Here is a 19,637-nt window from a genome sequence, read left to right on the forward strand (position 1 = left end):
TCACCCTCTGCTGGACTCTCTCCAGTGTGTCCCCATCCTTTCTGTAATTGGGGGGAAGGGGGAGCAGAGGACCAAATTTAGACACAATACTCCAGAAGTGGCCTCACCAGTGCCAAGTAAAGGGGAATAATCACTTCCCTAATTCTGCTGGCAATGCACCCAGGAATGTCATTAGCCTTCTTGGCTGCAAGTGTACACTGTTGACTTATATCCAGCTTCTCATCCACTAACTCCCAGATCTTTTCCTGTAGAACTGCTACTTAGCCAGTCAGTCCTCAGCCTGCAGCACTGGTTGGGATTCCTCCATCCTGACTGCATGACTCTACACTTGTCCTTATTGAACCACATCAGATTTCTTTTGACCTGATCCTCCAATTTGTAGGGGTCACTATGGAGGCTCTTTCTACCCTCCAGTTTACCTACCTCTCCCCCTAGCTTAATGTCATCCATGAAATTGCTGAGGATTTGAGAAAGGTACCTTAAGAAGGTCAGGAATTGGAAAGGAACTGGAAGGTACAACCCCATGAAACAGGATCCAGCTGTCTGACATTATGGTGGTCCAGACCAGGAGGAAGTGAGAAAGACAGCTGCCAAACATGAGGGGCGAGGGAGGGGCAGGGACTGGATCCATGGGGAAGTTAGGTATGTCCCCCTCAGGTGCACCCTCAAAAGCTCCTTAGCTCCTTGCTTGGGGCAGGTTGAGCCTGACTGAGTTGATGCTGAAGGCTGACACTTTTAGCCCTTGCTTTTTTTGGCAGGGTGCTCCTGGTGTGGCTTGTCCTGAAGAGTGTAGGGACTGGAACTATTTTCACGCAGGGATGGGAACATACAACCCGGCGCTTTGTAATTCAGCATATGTCCATTGTGCAAACAGAGCTTGGATGTCAAACAGAAGATCTTATGCAGATTGCTAAGCCTCTGCCATCAAGCTAGAGAGGAGCAGCCAGGAAGCAAGGAGCACTGAAATGGTTGATACCATCATGTGTGCTGAGTCTGTCACATTGGAAGCTGCTCAGATGGCCACTCTGAGTATCCTCATACCCTCTTCTTAGAAGGCTCCAAACTTTCTGGAATTTTCAGGGAGTGACTCCTTAAAATTTGCCATGCCTTGCCACAAGTTAAAACTACAGTGGTCAAGGACAGTCTTGGTGGTTAGTTACCTGTAATTACAGGCTGGAGGATGAATAAACTTTTGGAACAAACAAGTCCAACTTCTCAGACAAGGTGTTGCCCCTACCTTTCCTTCTGGTTAGCAGCCTCTATCACAAGGGAGTTTGTAGCAGAGTAGGTATAAAGGTACTCATGGTCTTTTTGAGAACAAACTATTTACTCTCAAGCCCTCTTGGAAATAGGTGGCAGAGATAAGGGGGTCTACTAAAGAGCAGCATAGATATTTTTAATACTCCCTTCATGAAGGGACAGGCCACCCTGGCAGGTGCTATGGACCTCAGCACATCAAACACTGCATCTGTTAGCTCCTCAAGCTACTCAGCATTAATCCCCAAATTAGGGGCAACCTGCTTCAAGATTTTCTACTGTGCCTTTGCATCATCCTGTGATACCAGAGGAGAGGGATTCTAATTGCCTCATCCTGGGACGAGGATGGTGCTACAGGTTCTGCCCCTTCCTTCTGTTGGGCAGACTGCTGGTTCACTGGTACCTCATGGGATGGTACCAGCTCCTTCTCAGGAAGCTTGCACGTCTTTGGAAGAATAGGCACTGGTACACATGCAGAACATACACACCTCATCTGAAACAGACACAAGCAACCACTGGGAAATGTAGTGCTTTGTCCTTCCCCATAGCTTCTTAGCCAAAGGCTACTGTGGAGGGAGTAGGGTCTCTATCATTTTAGGTTTTCTCTACATTAGTCAGCTTTTAGCAACATTGCTAAAAAGACACCTTTTTGTGGGTTGTTGGAGAATAATTGTTGTAAAAATATCATTTATGCCCCAAAGAAGGAGGATATACTAAAACAATGATTCAGGAAATTAAAAAAATGGTAAGGTTTTGTTTTAGCTCAAACACTATCTCAATATCTTAGCATTGCATGCTATATATAGCACTTCCATTTTGCTTTCTTCAGATATTCATAAGAATAAACATTTGCTAGCAAGAGTTCGTTCTCTTTTAATAAGACATTTATAGACTATCCAAGGAAACATGCAAAAAGAAAATAAAACATGTAAACAAAAATAATGCATCGAAGTAAAATTTAAATAATTTTTTAATCACCCAAAATACAGGACACTGCTCTGTTTAGTACAGGTTGACCTGACTGATCCTGAACCAGGGAATTTGCTGGACCAAGGGAGGAAAACGCCAGCCCGAGCTGCCATTGGCTGCAGGGCTTTGCTCTGGCAGCAGGAGAGGGGTGACGCTGACAAAGCAGGGACCGGGGTGGCTTGGGGGAAGAGGTAGGGCAGCTCTGGAGTCCTGTGGCCGAGAGCCATAAGCATAACCTTGTGGCTGGCAGTGAAGCCCTGCATCTGCAGAACTGCACTCCCGGCCCCACTACCAGCAGCAGGGCTACACTGCTGCCTTCCTACCGGCTATGGGGCTGCACTCCTGAACCCTGGCTGTGGGGCTCCACAGCCACTCTGCCTCTTCCCCCAAACTCCCCTGCTCCCCACTTGTAGTTGAAAGAACGCTGCACACTATTTGTGGTGCTCTTGAAACTTGGGGAGCAAAGGGGAGGTGTTACGGCGGCCTGGCTTTTCCCAATGAATGTTCCAGCTGCTGACGCCAGACCAGGGACGTTGCCAGACAAAGGAAGTCCGGTTTATAAAGGTCTAAACCAGGCCACTATTATGCGTGAGAAGATATTATCTGTAGCTACCAATAATTTTAGATCACTATATAAACAGAACAAAAAATGAACACGTAAGCAACCCTGAAAAATGAGCCTAAGTGTAAACCAAAACAGAAACAGGTGATTTTAAACTGTTTTAAAAGGGTCAAGTCATTAGCAGATATGCAGACTTTATAAAGGTGTGTTTCCCGATCTGGCCTGATACAATGTGTCCTACCTATACCACAAAACCATTTTGTTTATTAATTTAAAGAAAAAGAAGCCAATAAAAATTGGGAACCACTCTGAAAACAGCAGAATAATGAGCTAATTGGTCTGTTGTACTCTGAAGTTTTACACAATAGAGGGGATTCTTTTGAAAAGGAGGAAATAAAGAATGATAGTAGGTACTGGGAGGTATGGGGGGATAACATAGAAGGTATTTAAAACAAACGCTATTTTAAAATACATCATTTTTGCTATTTTAATATGTGAATGGAAATTACAATGCTATTTAGTTACCTTACGCAGTTGATTTGTGAAAAATAAAGTCTGTAACAAACTGTTCATGTAACAGGTTGCTCCCTGGTTCTTCAACCCAACGTATCCTGTATGCTTCTTTGAATCCCACCTGAAAAGCAGTTAATGGTTAAAACTTTACAGCATCTATTGAAGAGAAGTCATGTGCTCCTTAGTAGTATGTTTTGTCTGAATAAAACAGATTATACATCACAACTGCCTGACACCATATGCTCTTTGCATTCCAATACTTTTATAAACATAGCTGTTCTCTTGTTAAACTTCCTTGTTATGATTTTCTGAAAGCTCCAAGGGTGACAAGCACTTCGTTAGACTAACAGATATTTTGGAGTATAAGCTTTTGTGGGCAAAGACCCACTTATATGACAAAGCGGGTCCTTGCCCACGAAAGCTTAAGCTCCAAAATATCTGCTAGTCTATAAGGTGCCACAGGACTTCTTGCTGTTTTTGAAGATACAGACTAACACGGCTACCTCTCTGATACAAGCACTTCATTAGTTACAAATGTAATCTGTATTTAAACTCAATTTTTAAATTAAATTTACAGTTCAGAGCAGCCATCTTTGCTTAAAAGTGGCATCCAGTACTAAGCCTCAGGTAAGGCAGTTTTAAAACTTACATAGTAAAGAAGGCTTAAAACTAGGTATTCAGATCTCTGATGGTGGCAACCATATTGCTTGACAGTGATATTAACAAAAAGACCATCAAGACCACAATAGAAAAGACTGCCATTTTATACTCAAAAATAAAATGAGTTTATAGTGAGGCCTTGTCTACAACACCAAATTTTGTCACCAAAAACTGCCTTTGGATGACAAAACAGCACGTGCATACACACTGCAATTCAAGTTTTGTCACAAATATGATCAATTTCACTGAGAAAATCTTTCACACCTACAAGAGAGGTTTTTCTTTTCCTTCTCTTTAGTGTTGATATCCAATGTAGATATTGAGAGGCATTTTTTCACTTTTATTGTCCTCAAGGAAGTGTCCCACAATCCCATTGCTACTGCCACTCTGGTCGACAGTTTGGACTACGCTGCCTTGCAGCCAGGTAAACAGCAATCTGGCTCTTTGCCTTGGCAAGCCCTGGGGATTTTAAATTCCTTTTCATATTTGCTTGTTCAGCATTGAGAGGTCTCATAGCATTTTCCCAAGTGACCATGGCTGGCTATTGCACCAAACAATCTCCCAATTGAACCAACACAGAGCTGCTGAATCTGATCAATAAATCCAGACAGGAGTCTGTTCTGTCCCTAGCTGCAACTGACCTGTAGGAAATGAGAAACATGGGCAAATTTCTAGAAGACTGCAAAAAGGGCTATGAATAGGACGAGTGTTCCCTCTATTTTTGACAATCCATGAGCAGAAAAAATTTTGTTAAGTGTACCAAGGTATGTGCAAATCTGTACCACCAACAGAAACACGTGCTACCCAGTGAGTGTGTATGTGGGCGGTCTGTTCATCAGCTGGGCAGCACCTGAATCTCTCCCGTGCACCTATCCAAGCACTAAGCCTACAGAACACACAGATCAGGACATGCTGCAGTTCAGAATGAAGAAAAAGGAGCTGAGGCAGTGCACTATAATGTGAGGGAGGCAAACAGTGGTTTTTTTGCTGCACCAAAACCTGTCATTTCTACATGGAGCTGGACACAGTCCCCAGTGGTGACCCCAGCTCCAACAGCCATGTGGATACTTTGGAGGGCACAGAGGCAGTAGAAAGAGGACCTATGCAGAAGCTGAAGATGAAGTTCAGCTGGCAAGCAGACAGCAAGTATTCTCCACTTCTGAGGTGCATGGCCAGTCTCAGCAGCTGCTCTCTGGGGAGCAGGAGGTGGGAGAGAGACCAAAGAAAGTGGTTGTGGTTTGCAGAGTACAGAAATGGGTGTGGAATACAGAAAAGTGACAAGCTGTCTGTGCTTCTGAGAGCTGGACATTACCCTGTCTACCTAATTGGTATGGCTAAGCACGGTGTTGATGCACACTGAGAGCTCAACGCAATCCTCAAGAGAGATGTTCTGGAAAGTTTCACAGACGTACTTCTTAACCCTCTGCCTGCGGGGTCCATGGCCATGCAGCTGTGTTCCTTCCCCAATTGTAGGACACCTTTGCACACCATTCTGCATTCACTTCTGCAGGGATAAAGCAGCACACAAATGAGCTGCATAAGGAGCAGGGCAAAAGCCATGAGTATGTAGTAACTGTGCCATGGTTGCCCAGCTTACCATAAGCAGTGAGACGTCTGCTAGAATGATATCTGCCTACGGAAAAGTGTTAGATAATTTTAAAATGAGTTCCCTGCAAAGCTGCACCACAAGTCCCATAAAAACTATTTTCTTTTGCCCATATGTACTCCCCACATCCCCCAATCCCCACGTCACTGTTAATCATTCCCCATGCTTAGGGAGCCTGCAGAGATGTGTGCCTGACAGGGCTGGTAAGAATGTGATTGGTATATTGTAAAACGTGTTTGTAAGTTAAATCTGCATTTAGCATTGAAACATATAACTTTGCCCCTTTTGTACATTAACCATTGCAGCAGAGACCTTGAGGTTCACTGCACCCACTCTAGTAGAACAGCTCTGGCAGATCAGAAAGACACCAAGATGCAGCAAAGATATGTTTAGGAAGGTGCTAAAGCACTCCTTCACAGAAACAAGGACATAAGAAAAGTGCTGAGAAGTCAAATGGCAGACAGAAAAGAGTCAAGCATTTGCTCGTGGTGCAACTGACCGGATGATAAAAGCCATGAACAAGCAGGCAGAGATGCTCAAGTTCTTAATCATGCTGCAGAATGATCAGGTCTGGAGTTGACCTTCACTTTAGCACATGCACAGTTTATTGTCAAGTAACTCCCTTCTACACTTACTCGCTCCTTTTCACTTTCTGGGACTCCTTAGTTTCCCCTTCACTCCAACCCCCACTCACAATTTTGACGATAACTGGACCTACGCAGTTATGAGGTTTTACCCTTTTCTAGCCCCTCACTTACCAGAAAACATGTCCATTTTGCTATGTTTTGCTGCACTTTATCTTGATCAATAAAGGCAAAGCTTTATAATGGTAAATCATTTTTGTTTTGTATTCCACAAATATATACAGCAATCACATCAGTCCCAGGTAGGATCTGTTTAGGCATTTTCTAGCATGGATACATGTTACATTGGTTACACCAAGGAAGCAACTCCAAAAGAGATTTATGTTAGTGCCTCTCAACATCAAAGTGCTTCCTCAAAGTCTCCCTGATATTAGCAGCAGCCTTTCGGGTTCCTCTGACTGCCCTAGCATTTGCAAGAACTGTGCCTCATCACTCCACACCCGAGCAAACAATTCATCCTTAAAGTCACACATACTACACAAAATGCAACATGCCACCATAACCATGGGAATATTATCCTTAATAAGGTCTGCCACAGACATGCCAACAACCTTCCTTCAGTTTGCCAAAGGCACATTCGACTACCATGTAGAACCTGTTTAGCCTGTTGTTAAAGTGCTTCTTATTCTGTCCAGCTGCCCAGTGTAAGATTTCATGAGTCAGGGCTATAAGGAGTAAGATGGATCACCCAAGATTAATATGGGCATTTCCACATCCCCCACTGTAATATTGTGATGTGGAAAGAATCTCTGCATTTGCATCTTTGTGTTCAGGCCAATGAGCCTGAAGATGCATGTGTCACGCACCTTTCTAGACAATCCCACATGGATTTCTGTGAAATGCACAAGGTGAGCCCAAGCCCCTGCAACACCACAGATAAGCACCCCTTCCTGTCGATGTACTCTGTTGCAAGGTTGCCTGGCACTAAAATCGGAATATGGGCCATCTATTGCTACCCCTCACAGGACAGCCCATCTGTGCATATCCACCCACTGCTTCATAGTCACAGTTCTGAATAGCAGAATGCACACTTGCTGTAATATGGTAGACTTCCCCACTCCAAACTGATCTGAAACTGACTGGTAGCAGTCTGGAGCCACCAGCTTCCAGACAGCAATTATCACATGCTTCTCTACTGAGAGGGCAGCTCTCATTCCGATGTCCTTGTGTTGCAAGTCAGCATACAGCCCCAGAAGTTTCTTTTATGCATCCTGAAGTTCAGTAGCCCACTGCTCTTTATCCCACACCTGCATGTCGATGTCATCCCACCTAACAGCGCTGATTTCCTTAGTCCAAAAACAATGGTCTACCCTATGCAGCTGCCCTGTGAATGCTGAAAATATTGTTACTGTCCATATCATGCAGAATGTCAAGCGCCTGAGAGCCCTTCCTCTGTCAGTAACTTCAATATTAACTGTGTTGCCACTAATGATGTCCTTACAACACTTAACTGCATAGAAGAGAAGTGCAGGATCCATCCTTTCTCACTGGAGATGATGGAGTGCACAGCAAAGAATGGCAGTTGGAAAAATGGTGCAAAGGAAGCCTAAAACCATTAGAGAAGTGGCACACAAAGCAGTGCCTAACAGGAGATGCTTTGCATGGTCCCAAGATGCGCCACGCTCCAGTCCACATTCCCACAACACCTAGTTACATGTGCTGTTACAAGGCACTATGGGATATATACCCCCAGTGCACTGCTCACAGTTGTTGACAATGGAACACTCAAAGTAGATACAATCTATCTACAGAGGACACAAGTGTGAACATATTTTGGTGACTGATTGTGTCAACTGGTGTGTGTCAACTTTAGTTTCATGCACAAAACTTTGCAGTGTATAAAAACCCATATTGAGTGAACGTACAGATGAATGAACTGAGCAATGTATGTGGAGAAGCCTAATGACACAAAAATCTCTAGCGGCATTTGAAACGTGGGTATATATCCACTGAGATGCTTCATCAATTAATGTTGGAAAAGTGCTTTGAGATCCTCCCATGTATGGTACCGTACATAACTAAAAATTTAGATATGTTACTTCAAACTCAGATGAGCGCTCTACATGTTGAGTGTTCTGTACATCTGTTTACTATGCATTTCTGCTCAAGATGTTATTTTTAATTTTTGTTTTCTAAAGATACTTACGCCACTCCATGTGGAGCATCTGCTTGAACATAGACTTCAAAAGTAACTTTGTCATCCTCTATAAATCCTTTTTCAGGATCAGTAACTTCCTATAAAAGAGAAATAAGAATATTAAATTTGTTGCAAAACTACCTTTTGAATCCTACAGTATGGAATGTACTGAAATATCCAGCCTGGTTCTTGCTTGGAATCTGCACATTTAAGTAAGAAATCATCTAAACAGTTCTCTTACCCATTAAGCAAGAAGTTACTGAAGGATATCAATTAATCTCCACGGCCAGGTCTATGCTAGGGAATAAAGTCAATTAATCTCCACGACCAGGTCTATGCTAGGGAATAAAGTCAAATTTAAAGGTCTTGGTCAATTTTATAGACGATCACTCTTCATTACAGCGCTCAATAGGCCCATTTTAAGGGGCTCTAAGATCGACTTTTGTAATTCCAAATTCACCAAGAGTAACTCGTAGAAGTTGATTTTTCAGTGTCAACTTATGCAAGTGCAGATGGCAACATTATTAAAACTGATTTCAGTAGCCTCCAAAACTATCCCACAATGCCCTTTAATTGTGTCTTCTCTGGTCATTGCTTCACCTCCGCTGCTCTCCAGGTGAGCAGGAAGCAGTGGTCATAAGCCCAGGAATTCTGGATCCATTTCCTTTCCTCTCTGGCCAGCATGGCAAGCAGACTTCAGGAGGGCACCTCTGCAGCACATCTAGTACCCGTGAGTTCCCAGGCTCACAAAAGAGCCCAAGCATGGAGCCATTAGAAAATCCTGGACCTCATCGGAGTGTGTGTATATGTGGGGGGGTGGGGAGGGCTCCTATCTTCATTCAGCTCAAAGCCAGCAAAACGAACGCCAGTGTTTACACGAAGATATCACAAGGCACGATTCACAAAGGATACACCAAGGATGCTTAGCAGTGCCCCATTAAAATCAAGTAGCTGAGGCAAAATTACCAAAGTGCAATCTAACGGTCCATCTGGGGCATCTCCCCAGAAATGCAGCTATTGTGATGAGCTTTATGCTGTTCTGGGGACAAATCCAACCTCTTCCCTCAGAAGACACATGGACTCTTCAGGATGTGTTGTTCAGCAGGATGACGAAGCAGGGTCTGAGTTGGTGGGTGAGGAAGAGATGGATGACAATGGGATGCAGTCAAATGCAGAAGCTGATTCTGCAAGCCAGGACCTGTCCCTCGACTTGGAGTCCGTCCCCTTATCTCCAGAGGTGGCTTCGGAGGCAAACTGGGATGCTGGATATGGCACTTTGGTTGAGTATGCTTTTATTCTACTGATAATAATATGGTGAAATCATGGGGGAGGGGAAGGTCTTTGCCTGTTTCCCTTAGAACATATTGTTAGTATTTCTGGTGATGGAGCGCTGATCCTGTCTGGTCATTTCACTGAAGGTCTTAAAACAGGCACTTCTGGATTCTCCTTACAAGATTTTTGGGGAGCGCTGACTGGTTCCTGCTTCCATGCCAAGATCCCTTACCATGCGAAGCCACCAGTAAGTAATCTGGAATCATGGCCTCACAGAGCATTTTTGCAAATTTTCCAGCATTGCACCCGAACAGAAAGCAACCTTTCCTTATCCCTTTTTCTTATTCTGAGAAGGGTGATGTCTCCTTTGGCAACCTACAACGCATGGGAAGTTTTGTAAGTCACTAATGATTTTTTGCCTGTGACCCACCCAGTGCAGAACAAAATTCACGCAGCCTGACTGGCTTTTAAATCCTGCTGCAGCAGCCCACAATGCCGCCCCCACCCACACAGTTGGCGTCTGACTAGACATGCAGCAGCCCGCCCCCCTATCCCAGGCTGGTGTGTGATCAGACCCTGCCCTGTTTCACATACATGCCTGCAGTGATTTTTTAATGATTTTTTAAACCCTGGTGCAGCCTGTTTAAAATCTGACCACTGTTTTAAGAAGCCACACAGAAGACCTTCCTCCCCCCTGGGCTGGAAAGCATTTGGACCCCGCCCTGTCTCACATGTATGCCTGCAGTGACTTTCAATGATTTTTTTTAAATCCTGGCGCAGCCTTCTTTAAAATCCCCACCAGTCAATGGAATGTCCCACGCAAATGGCGGAAGGCAAGTGCCCACATTATTTTTTGTGTTCAAAGTAAATTTCAGCTGCAGAAAATCTTAAACCGTCCTGCTTGCCTTCATTCATTCTCCACGCTTAAGAGTCCACAGAGTTAGTTGCAATATGTTCTTCCATAGAGACAGAACCATTCATTCTGTCAGCATGCTCATTGTTCTGAATAAAGATAAAAATGTTGCTCTTGACAATGCTCTTACTATTTCAACATGTTGTTATTTAGGCAGGAAATGACCTTGCAAACAGGTGTCAGAGGAGTAGAGGCCCCATTTACCCTAAAATGAGATTGCCCCAAAGATGGAGGAAAAGGAAGTCGTGTCAAGAGATGATGGCAGATTATTTTGAAGTGGCAGGAAAGGAAAAAGAGAAATGGCGAACCACAGTGGACAATCAGACTAAAATGCATGCTTCAGTTCTATCAATAATGAATAGGCAGATGGAGATCATGGAAGCAATGTTTTAAAAAAAATAATTAAAAAAAGAAAAACCACTCAGAACTCTACACCCCCTGTCCAACACATGCCCCAGGACATGCCACCTTATCCATGTTCATTCCCCTCGTCTGGTTAGGACTCTGTATCCCCCTGCCAATCCAGGCACCCCTATTACATGCCACCATTTCTACATTAATTCTCCTCCCATAGTCAGGGCTTTGTATTCCCTGGCCACTCCAGGCCCCCTGATTTCAGCCCTCCCTCCACAAAAATGAGTCTCCTACCCTGCTTGGGGCGCTGCACCTCCTATCCAAATTTATACCCCCACCTTGAATACCCCCTCCCTTCATCAGGGCCCCAGAACAAGTGGGGGGAAGGGTCACAGATCCCTACACTCTACTCCTAGGGAATCACCCACCAGCAGAAGGCCAACATTCCAGCAACCATGAGTTTACACCTCCTAAATAACAACACTGTAGGTTGGAAAAAAATTTGTTTTTTAATTAACATGCTTTGGGGTCCGTGCTGTGGGGCTGGGTGCCATGGTGAGGGCTGCCATGTGGTTGGAGATGATTCCATAAAGGGCAAGGAAACAGCCTGGATGCGTGGGGCGGGGGGCGGGCACGCTAGTTAATGACCTTCACGCTCATTCATAAACTTGGTTTTCAAGGCATCCCTGATTTAGAAAGGTTACTCACTGTAGTAACGGTGGTTCTTCGAGATGTGTCCCCGTGGGTGCTCCACATTAGGTGTGGGGCTCGCCCGGCGCCGCAGATCGGATCTTCCAAGCAGTTTCTGCCGGACCGCGCATGCGCCAGTGAGCGCCACTCCCTTGCGCGCTCCTGGCCACGTGCGCGCCACTCCCTTGCGTGCTCCTGGCCACGTGCGCGATCCGGTCCCCGCCAGTTCCTCGACCAACCGCCTCGGATGCTCCTGAAAAATACTAAACAGAGATCCGAAGCGGGGAGGATAGGGGGGTAGTGGAGCACCCACGGGGACACATCTCGAAGAACCACTGTTACTACGGTGAGTAAACTTTCTTTCTTCTTCGAGTGTCCCCGTGGGTGCTCCACATTAGGTGACTACCCAGCAGTAACCCAAGATAGGAGGTGGGTAATCGGATTATGTGCAGCTTGTCCCCGAGAGGACCGCTGCAGAGAGACGGGTATCCTCTTGGAATACCCTGTGAAGGGCGTAATGTTTGGCGAAGGTGTCGTAGGATGACCAGGTCGCCGCTCTGCAAATGTCTTGAAAAAGGCTGTTGATGCCGCCACCGCCCTAGTGGAATGAGCCCTGGGCGTGGCTAGTAAAGGAGTCTTTTTGAATTCGTAGCACATTTTTATGCAGGATACGATGTGCTTCGAGATTCTCTGCGAAGAGAGACCTTCTCCTTTCGATTTGGGAGCGAGAGAGACAAGGAGTCTATCCGTTTTCCGGAAGGACTTGGTCCTGTCTATATAGAAGGCTAGCGCCCTCCTCACGTCCAGGAGGTGTAGGCGCGCCTCTTTGTTAGAGTTATGAGGCTTTGGATAAAACGAGGGTAAAACAATAGGTTCGTTAATATGAAAGTCTGAAGAAACTTTAGGAACAAAGGCTGGATGCAGCCGTATGGTTACCGCCTCCTTGGAAAAAACAGTGCAGGGTGGCGTTGCCATAACTACTGCAAGCTCGCTCACCCTGCGAGCTGACGTGATTGCGAGAAAAAAGGTCGTCTTTATCTTAAGGAGGCGGAGGGAAACTGTGGCCAAAGGCTCGAATGGTGGTCCCGTTAGCGCATTAAGCACCAGGTCCAAGTTCCAGGAAGGTGGAAGCGGTTTCCGAGGGGGGTATAGGTTTACCAACCCTTTGAGGAACCTGGTAACCATGGGATGGGCGAACACCGTGTGCCCTTCCTCTTCGTGTCTGAATGCCGAAATGGCGGCAAGGTGGACCTTTAACTTTAGTGAGAGTCCTCCTCTCTTGAGGTCCAGTAAATACTCTGATATTACAGGTATAGGCACCGAAAGGGGGGCTAGCTGTTTGGTAGAACACCATGCTGTGAAGCGAGTCCATTTCTGCTTGTAGGTCTTCCTGGTGGAAGTCCTCCTGCTACTTTCTAGGACTTGTTGCACTCCCTCCGTATGCGTGCTCTCTAGGGAGCTGAGCCATGGATTAACCACACTTGTAGTCGCAGACCTTGGGGGTGTGGATGCACTATGGACCCCTGGGCTTGCGTGAGCAGATCCGGCGCCACTGGAAGGGGCATCGGTGGACGGTCTGACATGCGCACGAGTAGGGGGAACCATTGCTGTCGATCCCACGTTGGGACTATCAGGATCATTTGGGCTCCTTCCCTCCTGGCTTTCTGCAAGACTTTGTGGATCAGCACTGTGGGAGGAAAAGCATAAAGCAGGGGGCCCCTCCAGGAGATCGCGAATGCATCCCCCAGGGACTCCCGTCCCAGTCCTGCCCTGGAGCAGAATCGTGGGCACTTCTTGTTGTGTTGAGTAGCAAACAGGTCTACCTGGGGAAAACCCCATGCGTGAAAAATCGGTCGTAGCAGATCGGGACGGATCTGCCACTCGTGCGTGAGTGCAAAGCGCCTGCTCAGCTGGTCTGCCTTCACATTGTGAGCGCCCGGTAAGTACGAGGCTTTCAAGGTTATATTGTTGGCGATGCACCAGTTCCACAACCGGACTGCTTCCGCGCATAAGGCATGGGACCGAGCTCCTCCTTGCCGATTTATATAAAACATGGTGGAGGTATTGTCTGTACTGATCCCGACTACTTTGCCTTGTATATGGTCTCGAAAGTGTCTGCAGGCGTTGAACACTGCTCTGAGCTCCAGTATATTTATGTGCAGTGACTGCTCCATGGAGGACCACAGCCCTTGAGTCACCTCTTCGCCCATGTGTGCTCCCCACCCTATGAGAGAGGCATCTGTAGTAAGAAAAACCGATATTTGTGGTTGGTGGAAGGGTACCCCGTTAGCAAGTTCTTGGGGTTTACCCACCATTGCAGGAATTTGCGCACCTCTGTTGTGGGCGACACCACCCTGTGAACGGTGTGTGCTGCCGGTTTGTATACGCTCGCCAGCCAGTGCTGCATGCTGCGCATGTGTAACCTGGCGTTCTGTACTACGAATGTCGCTGCTGCCATATGGCCCAGCAGCTGTAAGCACGTCAGAACTGGCACCGTAGGGCTGAAGGTGATGACTTGCACGAGGGAGCTGATGGCCCGAAAGCGTGTCTCTGGTAGATACACTCTCGCTGTAATAGAATTTATGCGTGCCCCTATGAACTCTATGTCCTGTGTGGGGTCTATCTTTGATTTTGCCAGATTGATAACCAGGCCGAGCGAAGAGAACGTGCCTGCTGTGACGCATATCATGCATAGTACCTCCTCCTTCGAGGCCCCTTTGAGTAGGCAGTCGTCCAGATACGGGAATATAAATACCCCGTCTGTGCAGGTAGGCTGACACCACTGCCAAGGTCTTGGTGAAGACCCTGGGGGCTGAGGAGAGGCCAAACGGTAGGACCTTGTATTGAAAATGTTCTTTGCCTACCATGAACCGGAGGAATCGTCGGTGAGCCGGATGGATAGTTATGTGAAAATACACGTATTGTAAGTCGAGGGCTGCGAACCAATCTCCATCGTCTAGTGCCGTAAGGATGGAGGCGACTGTGATCATCTGAAAGCGTTGCTTGCGCAGGTACCGGTTGAGGCCTCGAAGACCTAAGATGGGCCTCCAGCCTCCTGTCTTTTTCTCCGTGAGGAAGTACCTCGAGTAGAACCCTTTCCCTTGCAGTTGCTCCGGCACTCTTTCCACTGCCCCTATGAGCATGAGATGGTCTACCTCCTGCTTGAGCCTCGCTACGTGGGAGGCCTCCTGGAGGTGGGGCCTGGGTGGAGGTCGTGGCGGTGGGAGTGACTGGAAGGGGATGGCGTACCCCGTGGCTATGATCTCCAGCACCCATTTGTCTGTGGTGATCCCTTGCCACTGGTCGTAGAATGGTCGGAGGCGATGGTGGAATAACTGCTTCGGATGACCTTGTGCGATGGTAGTGATGGCGCAGCCCTGGATCTGTGTGTCAAACTTGTGGCCTTTGGCCCTGCCCTGAGGACGCACGGCTCTGTTGGGAACGTCGCCTGGGAGTTCTGTACTGCTGGTGCTGTTGATGTCGCCCCTGCTCGTAACCCCTGTGGTACTGGGGATGCTGTTGCTGGTACTGGTACCATCTTTGTTGAGGGTAGTACTTTTTCTTTCTGTATGGAGAGGTGTAAATCCCCAGGGTCCTAAGCGTGGCTCTTGAATCTTTACTGGAATGAAGGACCGAGTCCGTTGATTCAGCAAACAGCTTCTGCGAGTCAAAGGGAAGATCGACTATCTTTGCCTGCAGATCCCTCGGTATACCCGAAGTCTGGAGGCAGGACTCCCTTCGCATCACCACTGCCGTAGCTGTGGAGGGTGCTGCTGTGTCCGCAACATCCAGGGAGATCTGAACTCCCGTCCTCGAGGCCGCGTAGCCTTCTTGCACGATGGCCTTGAGCACCGGTTTCTTGTCCTCTGGAAGCGAGTCCATGAGGGAGGTTAAGCTAGAGTAGTTGTCGAAATTATGGTTCGCTAGATGCGCTGCGTAATTTGCCATTCGCAACAGTAGAGTGGAGGAGGAGTAGACCTTTCTGCCGAACAGCTCTAGCTTCTTGGCATCTTTGTCTGTTCCCCCTCTCTTGAATTGAGATGTCTTTGATCTTTGTTGCGACGACTCCACCACCAAGGAATTTGGTTGTGGGTGGCTGAACAGGAACTCCATGCCCTTCGCCGGCATGAAGTATTTCTTATCTGCTCTCTTGTGGACAGGCAGACTAGTCGCGGGGGTCTGCCATATCATAGTGGCGGACTCCAAGATTGCTTCATCAAGCGGTATTGCTATTTTGGAGGAGGCCGGAGGTCTCAGATTTTTGAGGAGCTTATGGTGTTTCTCTTGCACCTCTGCTGTCTGGATGCCTTGCGTGACGGCCACCCTCTTAAACAGCTCTTGAAACTGTTTGAGATCGTCCGGAGGATGGACGTCCCGCGGGGCCATAGCCTCGTCCAGGGAGGAGAGCGAGGAACCACTAGGGTACGCCTCTCTGGACCCTTCCAGTTCCTGTTGGTGATGGTACATCCGCTCGCTGGAAGCTTGCGAGGGAAAATCTCGGGGTTCCATAACCAGTTCCCCCTGAGATACTTGAGTCTCTGTCCCTGTTCGCGATTGCCCTCGGGGATACGGGACCGTCTGTGGGGATCTTTCCCTGGTAGATTGCCGGTGGTGTCTATGCCCCGCGTGATAGGGGCGACCATGGCAGCATGGGCACTGTTCTTGGGAAGGTGACCTAGACCACTCCCTTGGTGCATACCCTCTGCGTCTGGGGGAGCGAGATCGTCGAGAGACCTGGGACACTGGAGAGAGCGATTTGTGATAGTACTCCAGTGGCTCAAACCCCAGGAAGGGTGAAGGTGGTCCCAGCCAGGGCGAGGCTGGTTGTAAAAATGGAGATGGGGGCTCCGGGTAGGCTAGGCGGGACCCCTGCCTTCTAGTTGGAGTCTGCAGCATGAGTGCAGGGCTGAGAGAAAGCAACTCTGCAGCCCTGTCTGGAGAGGGGCTGCGGTGCCTTGTTTTGTGTGCAGCCTTCCCCCTCCCTTGAGGGGGTAGCTCCGCCCCCTGACGTGTAGGGGATCTCAGCCCCGTCCGCGCTGTGCTCGGCACGCTTATGGGCGGTGCCGCAAGGGCGGTGTCCTCCGGTGCCTGCAGGCTGCGTGCCTGCACGCTCTGCACCACCGGTTCCCCGGGGGTCGGTGCCGCTGCTTGCGGTGCCGCCGGTACCGGCACTTGTTTAGCCGCCGCCCTGCCTGCGGTGTGCGGCGGCTGAGCCGCCTCCATGTGGCTCTCCGTGCTGCCACCGATCAACTGTTGCTGCGGCTGGGGGCTGTGCGCTCCTCCCATCCCGCTCGCTGTTGCTGCCGGCAGGGATCGGGCTGGGGAGACTTTCCTCCGTTTTTGCGCTGATGGGGTGAGGGAGGCAGCTTTCCTTTTATGGGCCCCGGAGGGTCCCTCCTGCTGTGGCCGCTCCGGCACGTCTGGCTGGAGGGCCTTGTCGAAGAGCAGCATTTTAAGCCGCATCTCCCTGTCCTTCCTTGCTCTGGCTGTTAATTTTGCACAGAAGGAGCATTTCTGTGTGACATGGGACTCCCCAAGGTACCTTATGCAGTGACTGTGCCCATCAGACGCTGGCATTGCCTCTCGGCAAGACTCACATTTCTTGAATCCTGAAGAGGACATTGTTGGTGAGTCTTTCAGTTGTTAATGGGGTACTTAGCACCTTCTCTGTGCTGTTTTCCCCCTCTCTGATAGCCTGCCGCGGCAGGAGGGCTAATGGCCCTAGGCTCCTGGCCTCCGGTGCTCCGCTTGTTACTAGGACTGGACTGAATGCCGTCCTGCTTGTTGTTTCTTGTTTTTTTTTTTTTTGAACATAACTGGCTAACTTAACAGTACACTAAGAACTTGAAAACTTTATAAAGAAAAACAGTTAAAACCATAGAATACGCTAACTTGGCCGTAGCCTAGTCGGATTCCATCTGCAGTCGACGGCGGTTAAGAGGAACTGGCGGGGACCGGATCACGCACGTGGCCAGGAGTGCGCAAGGGAGCAGCGCACACCGGCGCACGCACGGTCCGGCAGAAACTGCTTGGAAGATCCGATCTGCGGCGCCGGGTGAGCCGGACACCTAATGTGGAGCACCCACGGGGACAATCAAAGAAGAATCATTGCTTCTTTCTGTTTGCCCTTGTTTGGTTGCTGATAATTTCTGTCCAGGAGATCTGCCTCTGCCCCCCGCCACTGGCATGAAATTCTCCCGCTTCACCTCACGTTATGAAGAATACAGCAGGCCCCAACAACAAGGGTGATGTTTTCTTTACTGAGGTTTAAGCAGATCAGAAGACACCTGAACCTAGCTTTTAAACAGCCAAAGGCTTTGCGACCGGGTGCTGGCAAACAGGGTGCGTGCTAACAGGAGGGAGTTTGGAGAGGCTCTCCTGGAGGAGGAGAAGGAAGGAAGGAGCAAACTAAAGCACCTTGGGGTAAGTGGCTGCTTATATTTGGAGGTTTTGGGCTTGTGTGTTTGTTTGGAGTTTGGAGTTTGTTTGTTTGGAGTGCTGAGCTGAGTGTGTGTTTGTTTGTTTGAAAGGCCGTGTGCTCAGGCAGGCAGGCAGGCAGGCAGTTGGAAGCTGATTAGGTTTGAATTGAAACACCGTGTGCTGATTGGCTGAGCTGTAGGCAGAGGGAGGAGCTATCAGGGAGGCTGAGCACTTAAACCCTGCTAGTAAGCGACCAGGGAGCTTTGCGACCGGGTGCTGGCAAACAGGGTGCGTGCTAACAGGAGGGAGTTTGGAGAGGGGAGTTTAGAGGGGGAGCTTGGAGGGAGCCAGTGACTTACTTCTGTTGCCCTTAAACTAAATCCTTTATAACAACCTCTATCTGAAACATTTAATTAACCCTCGTATATAACTAGAGTAGGAAATGGAGGCAGAAGCCCAGCAGCAGAGTGGGGGCTATCCTGTTTATTGTGTCGAGTGCAGTATGTATGACTACCTACCCTGTGGGCGGGTGGCGTATGTGTGCGCTCGATGCAAGGAGCTCCTGGCCCTCAGAGACCGAGTGCGTGCTTTGGAGGCCAGGGTGGCTGAACTGGAGGAGCTAAGGAAGGCAGAGGTGTTTGTGGATGAGACTTTCCGGGACATAGTAGGGCTGTCCCACCTCCAATCTGACAGTCCTGAGGCTGTTACGGAGGATGAAAGGCTCAGGGAAGGAGAGCAGTCAAGGGGAGCAGAGGGAAACCATCCCGTAGTTGGGACCCTCCTTCCAGAGGGTGATGTTGTATCCTCTCGTGCCGAGGATACTTCTCCGGGGGAGGGAGCGCCAGCTGTTAGGAAGAAGCAGGTTTTAGTAGTGGGGGATTCCATCATTAGAAATATAGATAGTTGGGTTTGTGATGACCGGGAGAACCGTATGGTGACTTGCCTGCCTGGTGCGAAGGTTGCGGATCTCTCGAGGCATCTAGACAGACTTATGGGCAGTGCTGGGGAGGAGCCGGTCGTCGTGGTACATGTTGGTACCAATGACATAGGGAAGGGTAGAAGAGATGTTCTGGAGGCCAAATTTAGGTTACTAGGAAGGAGACTGAAATCCAGAACATCTTTGGTGGCATTCTCTGAAATGCTTCCAGTTCCACGCGCAGGGCCAGATAGACAGGCAGAACTTCAGAGTCTCAATGCGTGGATGAGACGATGGTGTAGGGAAGAGGGGTTTAGATTTATTAGGAACTGGGGACACTTTTGGGGTAGGGGGAGCCTATACAGGAAGGATGGGCTCCACCTAAATCAAGGTGGATCCAGACTGCTGGCATTAAACATTAAAAAGGACATAGAGCAGTTTTTAAACTAAGAGGTGGGGGAAAGCCGATTGGTGCGGGGGAGCACCTGGATCGGACGGAGACTTCTCTTACACGAGGCTCCATAGACAGGGATTCCCTAGAAGTTAGTCAGATAGGGAACGTGGGAAATAATATATGGGCAAGATCAGATGTGAAACAATCGTGCATAAAAAAATCCACCACGTCTGTGAAAGGCGGACATATAAATAGTGGTAGTTTTCTAACATGCTTTTACACTAATGCTAGGAGTCTGTCTAATAAGATGGGTGAACTGGAGTACCTCAT

The 19,637-nt window shown here is 48.3% G+C and overlaps 1 protein-coding gene across 2 annotated transcripts in view; it reads right to left on the reverse strand.

Moving 5' to 3' along the window:
• Nucleotides 1–19,637, reverse strand: part of USP7 (ubiquitin specific peptidase 7) — a 162,538-nt gene that overhangs the window by 85,492 nt on the left and 57,409 nt on the right. For both annotated transcript variants that reach the window (XM_075011292.1, XM_075011291.1), the window contains exons 5-6: nt 8,358–8,446; nt 3,314–3,422 (exon numbers count right to left, since the gene is read on the reverse strand). In XM_075011292.1, coding sequence (XP_074867393.1) covers nt 3,314–3,422; nt 8,358–8,446 — 198 coding nt within the window. The remainder of the gene's footprint in view (nt 1–3,313; nt 3,423–8,357; nt 8,447–19,637) is intronic.

The sequence above is a fragment of the Carettochelys insculpta genome, chromosome 16, assembly GCF_033958435.1.
Source record: "Carettochelys insculpta isolate YL-2023 chromosome 16, ASM3395843v1, whole genome shotgun sequence".
Lineage (NCBI taxonomy): Eukaryota > Metazoa > Chordata > Testudines > Carettochelyidae > Carettochelys > Carettochelys insculpta.